Raw genomic sequence first — 15,069 nt, 5'->3', positions numbered from 1 at the left:
CCCCGCTGCTGAAAGCTCAGCTCCCCCTTCTAGAGTGTTACCATCACGTCAACAAATGTGGGGATGGTATTGAACATGCGTAGCGGTTTCTCTTCAGCCTTGGCTCACGTGACACCCTGGAGAGTGCCGTCTGTTGCTGGCAGCTTGACAGCCGGGGCCTTTGGGCCAGGTGGGTTGATGACGTCTCTGGGTCGCGCGGACCATGGCGGTGGCTCGGGCGCGGTCGGCTCGTGGCACGGGTCGCGCCCTCCGACGACACCGTAACGCTCGCTCGCGCCTCCTCCCGCGGGCGCAGGCCGCTTTGCGTTCGTGCCACTGGCCGGGAAGCCCGAGGGCTCGCGAGGCCGCCTCGCCGTGCCGCCGCTGCGCGAGAACGACACGCACTGCGTCGACTTCAGCTTCCACCTGTCGGCGGGCGGCGCCTCCTCCTCGTCCTCCTCGCCCGCGACGCTCGCGCCGGCGCTGAACGTGTACGCCCGCGTGAACGGGCGTGCGCTGGCAGGCCCCGTGTGGAACTCGAGCCAGGCGACGGGCCGCGGCTGGGTGCGCGCCGAGATCGCCGTCAGCACCTTCTGGCCCAACAGCTACCAGGTGAGCGGCACACAGAGAGAGGTGGAACCATCACATTGGTATGCTGCTCCCCACCTAGAGATCAATAACTTTATTGAATGAGTGGAGACCCAGATCCAGCATCCTGGACCTCTGTGTATCGTTTCCGACGCACTATGGCACTACTCGGCTGAAATTAAAAGTAACGCGTTAATTATGAATGGGCGGCAACCTCGTTAAGCACACGCGAACGCACGTGCGCACAAAGACAAATATCCTCCGTATAGCCTTGACGGACTGTTGGGGCAAGTGCTGTCAGCGAGCACCTATGAAGACCGGTAGGTGGTTGGCCAACACCATGACCTGCCGTCTTTGTCTTCCCAGTGCTAATGTGTGCACAACACACCGGGTACTCATTTGAGACTGAATCGACTTAGGGAAGGCTCATTATCGTCAGTGGTGTTGGCCCTGAACGGGAATTAAATTCGGGTAACCGGTTTCATAGCCCAGCATGCTAACGCTACACTACCACTCCCCATATGCACACACACGTGGGAATACTCTGAATAATCTTAAACATAACCAAGGCTCTGAAGTTGCAGCCAAAGTCTTCAGATTTCCAACAGGGCAGTGAGTGGAGTGAGTAGTCGTGTTTGTTGCATCCGTGGTTTAACCCAGTGGTCAAATAGACCCAAAGAGACGCGTGTGGTGGCACCTGTGCCTGGCAGCAGAAGTGCCTGGGTTCGATTCCCAATCCGGGGACGCCTTTCTGTGGAGAGTTCACGTGTTCGCGCCCTGCTCGCTATCTAGGGGTTCTCTCCGGGTTTTGCGAGTTTCCCCACAGCCACTGGCCCATCGCCAGCCAGGCGCCGGGTCACCTGGTGGCTGCACAGGGCCAGCTGCCGCTTGGGGGCTCCACGCTAAGAGACGTTCCCTTACACGGTGGAGCGTAGCCTCCTGTGACCCACACTCGTGACCTCCCGTGACCCACACTCGTGACCTCCCGTGACCCACACTCGTGACCTCCCGTGACCCACACTCGTGAACTCCCGTGACCCACACTCGTGACCTCCCGTGACCCACACTCGTGACCTCCGCCCGTGACCTCCGCCCATGACCTCCGCCCGTGACCTCCGTCTCGTTGCAGGTGGTGTTTGAGGCGGTGGCGGGAAGCAGTGGCGCTGGCTTCGTTGCCGTGGACGACGTGCAGGTGCTCAGCTACCCCTGCAGTGAGTCTCCCCCCCTCCTGCTCCTCTGCTGCTCCCACACTTTGGATGCCCCTTCCCTCAGCCATCCGTGCTGCCGACTCCCTGCCCCCCATTCAAGTCCAGGCTCAAGTCCCTTCCTTTTTCCAATTTGCCTGCAACTGACTGCCCCTCTCTCTCTCTATTCCCATCGAGTAGGAGAGCCATATGTGAGACTAGAGGTGATGGTGTGGTTGAGCGAGTGCACAGTTGATCTGTGTGTGCATCTGGGCGTGTGTCTGCGTGTGTCTGCATGTGTGTGTCTACGTGTTTGTCTGCTTGTGTGTGTGTGGGTCCACCTGTACGCATCGACTCTGAGTGCTCACGCACGCGCTCGCTCGCACCGCCCAGACCGCGCGGCACACAAACGCCCCCGCAGTTTTGACGACACCTGGGCTCGCCTATCCGTGAATTCCAAATTATCTCCGATTTTTCGCCACTCGCAAAAACGTTTCGCACTTTGGAGATAATTGCGCGCGGCGTCAGCTGCTTTCTTCGGCGGCAGCGGCGTTCGGATTGAGCGCTCGCTCGGCGCTCGCTCGGCTCGGAGCGATCGCGGAGGGAGCTCCGTCTGTCGCGCTCGCTTCTCCATCGGCACTCGGCGCTAACGAGCGGGAGAAAGTGACGCAGGATTTAGCCGAGAAATATTTAACGATGGCCCCCACCAATAAACACCCCCTCCAGTAAAACAAACTCAATGCGCGCAAAAAATTAATGGAGCATCGCCTGCCCATGACGGCGGCGGCAACGCTCACTCGCTCACTCGTGTGCAGCGCTGCCACGGTGACTACGACGGGGACGCGGTGCGGGGAGCCGCTCTTCCACCACTTAGCTGCGACGTCGTGTCTCTGTGTGTGTAGTATGTGCCTATGGAGACAAAGGCGGCCAGGCGTGGTGCTGGCCACCCACCCCCTCCTGTGCCATGCCGGCCTTCATCGGTGCTCGTGAACAGCAGTTGCCTCAACAGTTTGTTAAGGGCTACGAGCGGATCTTTGTTTCTCCGTGTGTAGTGTGTGTCTGTGTGCGTAGTGCGTTTCTTTGTGTATTGTGTGTATGTGTTTCTAGTGTGTGTGTCTGTATCTGTGTGTATAGTGTGTGTGTGTCTGTGTGTAATCTCTCCATATAGTGCGCGTCCCTCTGTGTACATTACTAGGCGCTCGCTAGCAGCACTTGCCCCAAAAGCATGTGTGGGCTACACAGGGGACCTTTGTCTTTGTGCATGTTTGCACCGGTCTTCATTCGCAGCCACAAACTGCCAAACCGTGAACCAGGATTTACCAACAACACTATTCTATGCTACAACCACCCAGCGAATGTCAAAACGTATCTTTCTTGTTCCCCCTGTGGGTTCCATCCCTCTCGCTCGCTCGCTCTATCTGCCCCTCTCTACTCGCTCGCTCACTCGCTAGCTCGGACAGCTGGTTTCATTTCGTGTAATTAATTCAAATTGCGTGGAACTTCGCCAGCGGTCCGAGCCAGCGCCTCGCTGAGACACAAGCCGTGTTTCTCTCCAACGCTGAGACACAAGCCGTGTTTCTCTCCAACGCCGAGACACAAGCCGTGTTTCTCTCCAACGCCGAGACACAAGCTGTGTTTCTCTCCAACGCTGAGACACAAGCTGTGTTTCTCCCCAACGCTGAGACACAAGCTGTGTTTCTCTCCAACGCTGAGTCACAAGCCGTGTTTCTCTCCAACGCTGAGACACAAGCCGTGTTTCTCTCCAACGCCGAGACGCAAGCTGTGTTTCTCTCCCAACGCTGAGACACAAGCTGTGTTTCTCTCCAACGCTGAGTCACAATCCGTGTTTCTCCCCAGCGCTGAGACATAATCCGTGTTTCTCTCCAACGCTGAGACACAAGCTGTGTTTCTCGCCAACACTGAGACACAATCCGTGTTTCTCCCCAACGCTGAGACACAAGCCATGTTTCTCCCCAACGCTGAGACACAATCCGTGTTTCTCCCCAACGCTGAGACACAATCCGTGTTTCTCTCCAACGCTGAGACACAAGCCGTGTTTCTCTCCCAACGCTGAGACACAATCCGTGTTTCTCCCCAACGCTGAGACACAAGCCGTGTTTCTCTCCAACGCTGAGACACAAGCTGTGTTTCTCCCCAACGCCGAGACACAAGCCGTGTTTCTCCCCAACGCTGAGACACAAGCTGTGTTTTTCTCCCAACGCTGAGACACAAGCCGTGTTTCTCCCCAACGCTGAGACACAAGCCGTGTTTCTCCCCAACGCCGAGACACAAGCCGTGTTTCTCCCCAACGCTGAGACACAAGCTGTGTTTCTCTCCCAACGCTGAGACACAATCCGTCTTTCTCCCCAACGCTGAGACACAAGCCATGTTTCTCCCCAACGCTGAGACACAATCCGTGTTTCTCCCCAACTCTGAGACACAATCCGTGTTTCTCTCCAACGCTGAGACACAAGCCGTGTTTCTCTCCCAACGCTGAGACACAATCCGTGTTTCTCCCCAACGCTGAGTCACAAGCTGTGTTTCTCCCCAACGCTGAGACACAAGCCGTGTTTCTCTCCAACGCTGAGACACAAGCTGTGTTTCTCCCCAACTCCGAGACACAAGCCGTGTTTCTCCCCAACGCTGAGACACAAGCTGTGTTTCTCTCCCAACGCTGAGACACAAGCCGTGTTTCTCTCCAACGCTGAGACACAAGCTGTGTTTCTCTCCAACGCTGAGACACAAGCCGTGTTTCTCCCCAACTCCGAGACACAAGCCGTGTTTCTCCCCAACGCTGAGACACAAGCTGTGTTTCTCTCCCAACGCTGAGACACAAGCCGTGTTTCTCCCCAACGCTGAGACACAATCCGTGTTTCTCCCCAACGCTGAGACACAATCCGTGTTTCTCTCCAACGCTGTGTGGAGGCTGCGGCTGCTGCCCGGTGGGGGTGGTGGTTGTGATTGTGCCGCTGCGTGGTAGTGGTGGTGGTTGTGTTGCCGCGTGGTGGTGGTGATGGTGGCAAGAGGCGCCGAGGGAACGTCGGGTGGTGAATTCCTACAATGAGAATAATTATTATAATCATTATGCAGATTACAATAATGTTGATGATTGCAACGATGATGATAATGATATAACGATGATGTGCAATAATTACAAGGCCAAGCGAAGGCCCTGCCGGGGGACACAGAAGGCCAAGCGAAGGCCCTGCTGGGGGACACAGAAGGCCAAGCAAAGGTCCTGCCATAGGACACAGAAGGCCACGCGAAGGTCCTGCCATAGGAGATAGAAGGCCATGCGAAGGCCCTGCCATAGGACACAGAAGGCCATGCGAAGGCCCTGCCGTAGGTCACAGAAGGCCGTGTGAAGGCCCTGCCGGGGGACACAGAAGACCAAGCGAAGGCCCTACCGTAGGACACAGCAAGCCATGCGAAGGCCCTGCCATAGGACACAGAAGGCCAAGCGAAGGCCCTGCCGTAGGACACAGAAGGCCAAGCGAAGGCCCTGCCGTAGGACACAGAAGGCCATGCGAAGGCCCTGCCGTAGGACACAGAAGGCCAAGCGAAGGCCCTGCCATAGGACACAGAAGGTCAAGCGAAGGCCCTGCCGTAGGACATAGAAGGCCAAGCGAAGGCCCTGCCGTAGGACACAGAAGGCCATGCGAAGGCCCTGCCATAGGACACAGAAGGCCAAGCGAAGGCCCTGCCGTAGGACACAGAAGGCCAAGCGAAGGCCCTGCCGTAGGACACAGAAGGCCAAGCGAAGGCCCTGCCAGGGAACACAGAAGGCCAAGCGAAGGCCCTGCCGTAGGACACAGAAGGCCAAGCAAAGGCCCTGCCGTAGGACACAGAAGGCCATGCGAAGGCCCTGCCGTAGGACACAGAAGGCCATGCGAAGGCCATGCGAAGGCCCTGCCATAGGACACAGAAGGCCAAGCGAAGGCCCTGCCGTAGGACACAGAAGGCCAAGCGAAGGCCCTGCCATAGGACACAGAAGGCCAAGCGAAGGCCCTGCCAGGGAACACAGAAGGCCAAGCGAAGGCCCTGCCGTAGGACACAGAAGGCCAAGCAAAGGCCGTGCCGTAGGACACAGAAGGCCATGCGAAGGCCCTGCCATAGGACACAGAAGGCCAAGCAAAGGCCCTGCCGTAGGACACAGAAGGCCAAGCGAAGGCCCTGCCAGGGGACACAGAAGGCCAAGCGAAGGCCCTGCGATAGGACACAGAAGGCCAAACGAAGGCCCTGCCAGGGGACACAGAAGGCCAAGCGAAGGCCCTGCCATAGGACACAGAAGGCCAAGCGAAGGCCCTGCCAGGGGACACAGAAGGCCAAGCGAAGGCCCTGCGATAGGACACAGAAGGCCAAACGAAGGCCCTGCCAGGGGACACAGAAGGCCAAGCGAAGGCCCTGCCATAGGACACAGAAGGCCGCGCAAAGGCCCCGAGTCTTCCTCCTTCTCCCGTTAAATCGGCATCGCTTTACCCTGACCCCCGGGGCGGCGTGATGGACAGATATTGCTGGCTCCACGCCGGTGATTTACGCCGTGGTAAAAAAAAAACTTCCATTTTTGTCAGAAAATCCGTGCGTCTCTCAAAGGGAGGTGATGGAGGGCGGCACGGCAGCCATTTCGCTTTGTTCCCCGAGTCAGGACTCCCCGGGTGTGGGCGCAGCAATAAAACAAAAATAAATTCACGCGGATCGCGCTTTAAAAGCAAATGGCTCGGCGCCGTGACCAGAATTATTGCTGCCTGCCTGCCCGCCTGTTTTTTTTCTAGTAAATGTGCCAAAACCTTGCGGCTGCCCACACCCTGCCGAGTTAACAAAGAAAACGGAACCAGAAAGTGAAAAGTGTGCGTAAAGACGCAGGCGGAGATGCACGCATCGGCCCTACGTGGCGAGACAAACAACGGAAGACGCGGATCGCAGAGAGCGTGGGTGGGCGAGACAGAGACGTCGTGTTGACCGTTACGGAAGGCTGGGGCAGGGCACGGGCACGGCTTGAAGGGTTGATGGCCGGTGGTCGAGACTAAAGAAAGCATCCTTGAGGACGCCACCGCGGGGAGACGGAGCGACTGAGTTGCCACGCTTGCCAGGTGGATCGTTACAACGCAGGACCGTGAACCATGGCGATGGCTTGAGGGAGGCATTCGTCCAGCAGTGGATAAATCGTGGCCGATGATGATCACAAATCTCTAACTCTTGCCCCCCCCCCCCACTCTCGCACATACAGACAAGGCCCCCCACTTCCTGCGGTTGGGGAACGTGGAGGTGAACGCGGGGCAGAACGCGACGTTCCAGTGCATCGCGACGGGACGGAACTCAGGGCCCACACGCCTCGCGCTGCAGGTGAGGGCTCCACTCCCCTCTCTCTCGTCTCCGTTGGCTCGCTCACACGGCAAAGCCTCCCCTGCCTCGGGACTCGTTCTCAGGGGGCGCGTGGGAGCTGCGGTGGGGCGCGTTGGAGGTGCGGTGGGGCGCGTTGGAGGTGCGCTGAGTGCAGGTGTAGGGAATGCTGTTTGGGCGTTTTTGTTTCGGTAATTTAATTTAGTTTATTTAATACATATACTTATATAAAAATGATATTTTGCATGTTTCTCTGCACCCACCTCTCAACTAACCCGTCACTGTGCTACGCTACAAAGAACATTTACGATTTTGTAGAAACAGTCAAATCTTGGTTATTTAGGGTAAAGGCTGACGAGGGGAGGGTGGCGCCAGATGAAATTAAACCACGAATCGCGCCCTGGCGATGTTTTGGCTGACCGTAGCAGCGTGCTCGGGGTTCACGTGATCTCGTCTTGTTTTATAATCGCCTCCGTACACTGCGGGCGAGCGGTGGAACGCGTTCCACGTTAACCGATCACAACGGGAACCGTCGGCGCTCGCCCACGTGTCCACGCTCCCGTGGTCGCCGGGTTGCGGACCCTCCACGAGTGAGGAGCGGCCCGTAGTCAGCCCGCAGTGCGAACACGCAGGAGCTCGCTCTGTTCGCGAGCTCATTTCATTGGCAGCCCGGATCAGAAGCGGCGGTTAAATTGTATTGTACTGTATTGTACTGTACCGTATTGTACTGTACTGTATTGTACCGTATTGTATTGTACCGTACCGTATTGTATTGTACCGTATTGTATTGTACTGTATTGTACCGTATTGTATTGTACCGTATTGTACCGTATTGTATTGTACCGTATTGTACCGTATTGTATTGTACCGTATTGTATTGTACCGTATTGTACCGTAATGTATTGTACCGTATTGTACCGTATTGTATTGTACCGTATTGTATTGTACCGTATTGTATTGTACCGTATTGTATTGTACCGTATTGTATTGTATTGTACCGTATTGTACTGTACCGTATTGTATTGTACCGTATTGTACCGTAATGTATTGTACTCTATTGTATTGTGCAGCTCTCTGTCGCTGTTCGGTGAGATGTCCGACGTTTCGCTCTGCATGCCAGGACGGGGCTTCTTCAGGAACTGAACACCGAACAGGAGCCCAATTGAGTTCCTGTAGAAGCTCCCAGAATGTGGGGTGAAACGTTAGACATCACGCCCAACGACGCGAGTGCAACCCAAACCGAGGGGTGGGGGAGAGCTTGACTACATTTGGATCCAAACTGAATTCCCGTCGAATGTGCGTGGTTGTCTCTGCTGTGTTATTTCCCGAGGCGGCTGTCTGCGGCGGCTTTGCTGCGATGGCTCCCCCCTTTCTCCTCCCCCTTCAGGAGCGCTTCGAGCAAAGCCGCCCGAGGAGACCGCCGCGCCGTAAACTCGCGGCACGATCCTGCGTAACGCCGCCTTCATTTCCTTAATTGGGTTTGGAGTTTGTTGTGATTGATTTCCTCGGACCCTCTCCGTCGGGCAGAGAGAGAGAGAGATAATCTAATGCCGGCGGAGGCCGTGTCTCCCGGCGAGCGGCGAAAATGAGATTACGCGGACGGTGCCGCCGCCACGGAGACGTGCGGGAGAAGTGCGGGAGACGCGGAGAGCTCGATCGAGTTCGAGACGAGAACAGCGTCGTCATCGTCAGTGGCAGCAGTGTTATCATCACCATCGTCGTCACGAGTGCCGTCATCGGTATCATTAGCAGTGGCATTATATCACTGTCATCAGTTAAATAATCAGCATTGGCATTCTCATCATAATTAGTGTTATTGTCATCAGTAGTGCAGTGGCATTATCAGCGTCTTGATTATCTGCAGCAGCAGCAGCAGCATCATGAGCCCGCGGCAGCTCTGGCAGTTAGAATGTGCGCCGCATCATCTCATACCGACCACACAGGGTCTCATCGTCATCCTCGTCATTAGCCTCGATCATTCCGCTGCTGGACGAAGGCCTCCCAAAGGTGTCGCCTTCAATCGCGATTCCGCAGCGCAACGATCCGGCCAGCACCTTCAGCCGATTTCGTGTCTCCACCTCTCGGCTGCCGCTCCGCATTTAGTCTCGACTACGGGGCGTCGTCCCTCCTCGCCGTGGCGAATCGTGGCCCAAGCCAGGCCTGGCTCTGTCACAGCCCTGACTGCGCAAGTCGTAACGCGCTGCAGTGACAATGGAGTCGTCGCTGTAACTTCAGGTGCAAATGCTGCTGCTGTTATTATAATTGGCGGTGGCCGCTTGGGTGAGGCCCTTCATCCGGCGGTGGATTGATCGTAGCTGACGATAATAGTTTGTAACCGTAACCACCGACGGCATGCGTGGCCCAAGCCCAGCTAACGTCCCGTGATTGTTTCCCGAGAGAATCCCACGCAAGGCAATTAGATCTCGCGCGAGATCGCCGCGTTGCGCCGATCACCCGTCTCCCGGGCGAGGGAAGCGAACGCGTTAATCCGGCGGCGTCGAGAAGCGGGAAGCGAGGAGTGAGCAAGGCCGAGCATCACCTCCGCATCCTCCCCCCTGCCAATTAACGGCCGTGGATGAAAGGCGAAATTCCCAGAAAGATGCGATCGACAGAGACGCCGGGCCCCACTCGAAGCCACTAATTGCGCGATCGACCCACTTAAAGGACACTTGCGCTTCACAAATTCATTTTGAATGCCACTCGCAATCAATCCTCTACCCCCCCACCTTCCCAAGTTACAACAAAAAAACTAAAGGAAACTTGTGAAGGTGCGCCGAGGGGATGGCCAGGAGTGGGGACTGGCCAGCGCACCGCCGTGTACTGTCGTGTCCTGCCGCGGACTGTCAGTGCTGCCGAGTCGAGGCACGTGGGGCCTGCCCGGTGTGCCCCGTGGCCACGCCAGCACTCGTCGTTATTACGTAAACGAGTGGCAGCATGAACGAACATCACGATGATGATGAGGAGGATGACGAGGAGGATGCTGATGATGAGTGCCACCTCGCTGCGCGGTCTAATTAAGGGAGGGTAAACAGTTGATCCTTTGTGTTTGTGTTTAAGGGGATTCTAAAAGCGTCGTACTGGAACAGTACAACACCGGAAACACGGCCCGTTATGTGTCACTACGACTCGTGTGTGTGTGTGTTACTGCAATTCATGTGTGTGTGTCACTACGACTCGTGTGTGTGTGTGTCACTACGACTCGTGTGTGTGTGTGTGTGTCACTACGACTCTGTGTGTGTGTGTCACTACGACTCGTGTGTGTGTGTCACTACGACTCGTGTGTGTGTGTGTGTGTCGCTACGACTCGTGTGTGTGTGTGTGTTACTACGACTCGTGTGTGTGTGTGTGTGTTACTGCAATTCATGTGTGTGTGTCACTACGACTCGTGTGTGTGTGTGCGTGTCGCTACGACTCGTGTGTGTGTGTGTGTGTCACTACGACTCGTGTGTGTCACTACGACTCGTGTGTGTGTGTGTGTCACTACGACTCGTGTGTGTGTGTGTTACTGCAATTCATGTGTGTGTGTCACTACGACTCGTGTGTGTGTGTCACTACGACTCGCGTGTGTTTGTGTGTGTTACTACGACTCGTGTGTGTGTGTTTGTTACTACGACTCGTGTGTGTGTGTGTTTGTTACTACGACTCGTGTGTGTGTGTGTGTGTCACTACGACTCGTGTGTGTGTCACTACGACTCGTGTGTGTGTGTGTTACTACGACTCGTGTGTGTGTGTTACTGCAATTCATGTGTGTGTGTTACTACGACTCGTGTGTGTGTGTTACTACGACTCGTGTGTGTGTGTATGTGTTACTACGACTCGTGTGTGTGTGTGTGTGTGTCACTACGACTCGTGTGTGTGTGTGTTACTACGACTCGTGTGTGTGTGTGTGTTACTACGACTCGTGTGTGTGTGTGTATGTGTTACTACGACTCGTGTGTGTGTGTGTGTGTCACTACGACTCGTGTGTGTGTGTCACTACGACTCGTGTGTGTCACTACGACTCTGTGTGTGTGTTACTACGACTCGTGTGTGTGTGTGTCACTACGACTCGTGTGTGTGTTACTGTAATTCATGTGTGTGTGTTACTACGACTCTGTGTGTGTGTGTGTTACTACGACTCTGTTTGCGTGTGTGTCTTCAGCACGGGTGTTTTTGTGCCATCAGGGTGATTGCGGCTTTGATTGCGCTCTCCGTGTGAAGTAGAGGTTAAACTCAAAACCCTCGGCCACTTTCGTTTGGGAAACGAAAGCGTTAACCACCGCACGCGTCTGCGTCCTTGCGTCACGCTCCTCCATGTGATACAACAAGAAATCCCTCTCCGTACAACTGTTCTCTCTCTTGCTCGCTCACCCGCTCGCTCACCCGCTCGCTCACCCGCTCTCTCTATCTCACCCGGTCACTCGCTCGTACACTCACCCACTTCCTCTCGCTCACACGCGCGCTCACACGCGCGCTCGTCCACTCGCGGGCCCCTGGGGTGACGCGTCGGGTCGCCGCGTGCCTCGTGGGTGCTGCGCTCTAACCTGGCGGCGCTGCCTTCAAAGCGGCGGCGGTGGCGCGGCTATCGGGAATCCTCACGCTCGCGCGACACGGCTGCCACGCCACGGTGCGGGAGAGCTCCCCTCGGAGAGGCAGAGCGTGAGGCCGTGAGCGAGCGAGTCATTGAGTGGCAAGAGGGTGAGAGGTTGAGCGAGGTGATTGAGAGAGAGGGTAAGTGAGTGAGCAAGTGAGCGAGAAAGTGGTTGAGCGAATTAGTGAGAGTAATTGGATTAAACAATTCTTGAGTGGGCGAGTGAGCAAGTGACGGGGTGAGTGAGATGGTGAGCGAATGAATTGAGCGAGCCCCGAATTGCTGGGATAAACGCACAGGAATAGTGCCGCTTCGCCAGGAGCAGCGGGCGTGGCGATACCGCGAGGTCCCAATCCCGGTGCTCGATGGCGCGGCCGTCAATCGCGGCGAGCGTGCTCGTAATCCGCCCCACGTCAGAGTTCCATTTCCGACGCGGACTGAAGAATCCGGCTGGAGAGGAGTGGGGCCCAGAGTCAGACGCTGGGAGTAGAGTTGGAGAGCGTCGATCGCGGTCGATGGAAGCGCTCCACGGCGTCGCGTGCGTTGGCCACGGTGTGTTAGTGCCGCCGCAACGCCAGTTTCCAGCTGCGCCGTGGAGCGAAGGAGGAAGGAGAATTGTGCGTTCCGCACCGTGTGTTCTCTGACGCCCGCCAGCGCGTGGTTGTCCACGGGGTGCCATGCACCAGGGGCCGTGCTGGGCGCACTCCGCCACGCCGGTCGGGGCGGGATGGCGGAGTTCAACGAGCGGCGGCGGCGGCTCTGGCGAGGAGGGTGCCAGAAACCCTTAAAGCCATTTGGCCAAATTACGCGAGGCCACGTAACCCCCCACTCCCTGCTGTGACAGAGAGATAACGCTCTCAGCCGAAGTTGGAAAGTCCGCTGCTCGCGAGTGACATTTGACGACATCACGCTCCTTCGGTTGAATGGAAGATCGCTACAGGGAGGTCACTCATTCTTCTCTGGAATTCACCCCTGCCCCCCCAGACACTCGTGCTGTCTGCTCCCTGTCTCTATTCAAGTCCAGGCTCAAGTCCTCGCTCTCCTCTTCCACCTGAGATCGACTGCCTCTCTGTCTATGAAGTCAACATTCCCACTGCTTCTGTAGAACATCTGTGAGACGCAATCGCATTTAAACATCACTGTATACATCCATATTCTATTGGAATGTTCATACACACAGAGACCCGTAGACTTACACAGACTGCCTCTCTCTACAAAACAGCTGTGCCCACTGATTCTATGGGTCGATGGGATTTGCACGCAATAGTCATGCACATTGTTTTATTTCATCGCCTGTGCTCTCGCCTGGCCGAGTTTATATTATTCTCTTTCATTAACCAGGATTCCTAATCTTGTCACAAAGCCAGGAGCCATCCTGCCCGTGTAGCTACATGATAAGAGCCGATTGCCCTGTGGGTTTTTTGGGTGCAATCTTGGCGGGCGGTGGGGCGCGGTGCTCTGCGGGCACCTGCCCAGGGGTCTGTGTTGGCACCCTCAAATTTAGTTCGAGGTCCACTTTTGTGGCCGCGTTTGGGAACGTCCGCTGGGTGACTCCGCATCTGCTGGAGGAGTGAGCACCAGCGGCACCGGTAGCAAACCTATTCCCATCGCCACAACCACCACCGCTATCCACCATCGCCACTAAGCGACGGTGATGTCACCACGGTGCCTGTGCCAGACTACCGTGACAACCACCACGACCATACCAGCAATGCCAGGACCACCGCCTCTACCACTTTCGTCAACATCAACATCACCATCACCACCACCATCACCGCCAGGACAACGACCATGCACGTTGCTACCACTGCCACCACGATCACCACTACCATCACCACCAGGCCCAGCTTGGTAATGCGTGGGGCAGCGACGGTGGCACTTGCATCGGGCCTGGTCTCGTCTGAAGTGGCGTGCGCCGTCTCGGCCCGTCTGGCCGCCGTGATGAGTTATTCATGTTCTGAGGCCCCACCATTTACCCCGGTCTGGGCGAGGGGAGGGGGAACATGCACAGTCCCCCTACACCCCTCCAGCCCTTGACCGCCTCCTCCCTATCTACATCACTTGGAATGTTTCCTTCTCCCCGGCAATTTTTTTTAAAAATCTAAATGAAACCGGGTGCAGTGGAGCACGGTCGCAGGACCGGCCCCACAGCTCTCTCGACATAAAAACTGGCATTGAAGATTAAAGATTCAAAGTGATGCTCAGAGCGCTTTAAGAAGCTTCCCCTGCAGGAGACGCAGTGTCCGTGCCACCGTTAGCAAGGACGAACGCGGCAGCGCCCGGCAAGCCGCCTCTTCTCCATCGCCAGCACCCACTCTGCCCACGACGCCGCACTCCGGCATCACACTCCGGCATCGCTCTCCGGCATCGCACTCCGGCATCGCACTCCGGCATCGCACTCCGGCATCGCACTCCGGCATCGCACTCTGGCATCGCACTCCGGCATCACTCTCCGGCATCACACTCCGGCATCGCACTCCGGCATCACACTCCGGCATCGCACTCCGGCATCACTCTCCGGCATCGCACTCCGGCATCGCTCTCCGGCATCACTCTCCGGCATCGCTCTCCGGCATCGCACTCCGGCATCGCACTCCGGCATCACACTCCGGCATCACACTCCGGCATCGCACTCCGGCATCACTCTCCGGCATCGCTCTCCGGCATCGCACTCCGGCATCACACTCCGGCATCACACTCCGGCATCGCTCTCCGGCATCGCACTCCAGCATCACACTCCGGCATCACACTCTGGCATCACACTCCGGCATCACACTCCGGCATCACACTCCGGCATCACACTCCGGCATCACACTCCGGCATCACTCTCCTACATTGGTGCTCGCTAACAGCACTTACCCCGAAAGTCTGTTGAGACTATACGGTGAATCGCGGCCTTTGTGTGTGGGGAGCGGTAGTGCAGTGCTAAGCATGTTGCGTTACGAACCCGGCGACCCGAGTTCGATTCCCGATCACAGCACCAACACCAGTGACGATTATCTGAACCAGTCCTGGGCCTCCCCTAAGTAGATTCAGCCTCAAATGAGTACCCGGTGAGGTGCACAAACATCGCCACAAAGGAGACAAAGGCGGCCGGGCGTGGTGCTGGCCACCCACCCCCTCATACGCAGTGTCGGCCTCGTAGATGCTGCTCGTTAACAGCACTTGCCCCAAAAGTCAGTTAAGGCTATAGGGGGGATCTGTGTCTTTGTTTGTGTTTGCGTGGGAGGGTGTGTTTAAAGGCAGCCATGGAGAAGAGAGTTGAGTCACTTAGTACTCTGCGCTCCGTATCCCGCAGCCTGGGTTTGATTAATCTCCACAGCCAACATCAGTGGCGAATAATATCTGAACCGCTTCTGAGCCTATCCTAGATCGACTCGGCTTTATTGGGTGCCTAGTGTGGTCTGT

General features: G+C 56.5%; 1 protein-coding gene across 7 annotated transcripts in view; it reads left to right on the top strand.

The window, feature by feature from the left end:
- The window catches only part of LOC116942550 (receptor-type tyrosine-protein phosphatase kappa-like), a 180,280-nt gene that overhangs the window by 59,584 nt on the left and 105,627 nt on the right, over positions 1–15,069 (top strand). For all 7 annotated transcript variants that reach the window (XM_076067180.1, XM_076067179.1, XM_076067181.1 and 4 more), the window contains exons 3-5: positions 296–591; positions 1,697–1,778; positions 6,979–7,094. In XM_076067180.1, the coding sequence (XP_075923295.1) occupies positions 296–591; positions 1,697–1,778; positions 6,979–7,094 (494 nt within the window). The remainder of the gene's footprint in view (positions 1–295; positions 592–1,696; positions 1,779–6,978; positions 7,095–15,069) is intronic.

Source organism: Petromyzon marinus, chromosome 15 (genome assembly GCF_048934315.1).
Source record: "Petromyzon marinus isolate PM22_M1 ecotype Great Lakes invasive population chromosome 15, UKy_Petmar_22M1.pri1.0, whole genome shotgun sequence".
NCBI lineage: Eukaryota > Metazoa > Chordata > Hyperoartia > Petromyzontiformes > Petromyzontidae > Petromyzon > Petromyzon marinus.
Note: the sequence above shows the minus strand (reverse complement) of the source record. Positions and strands in the feature narration are given on the sequence as shown.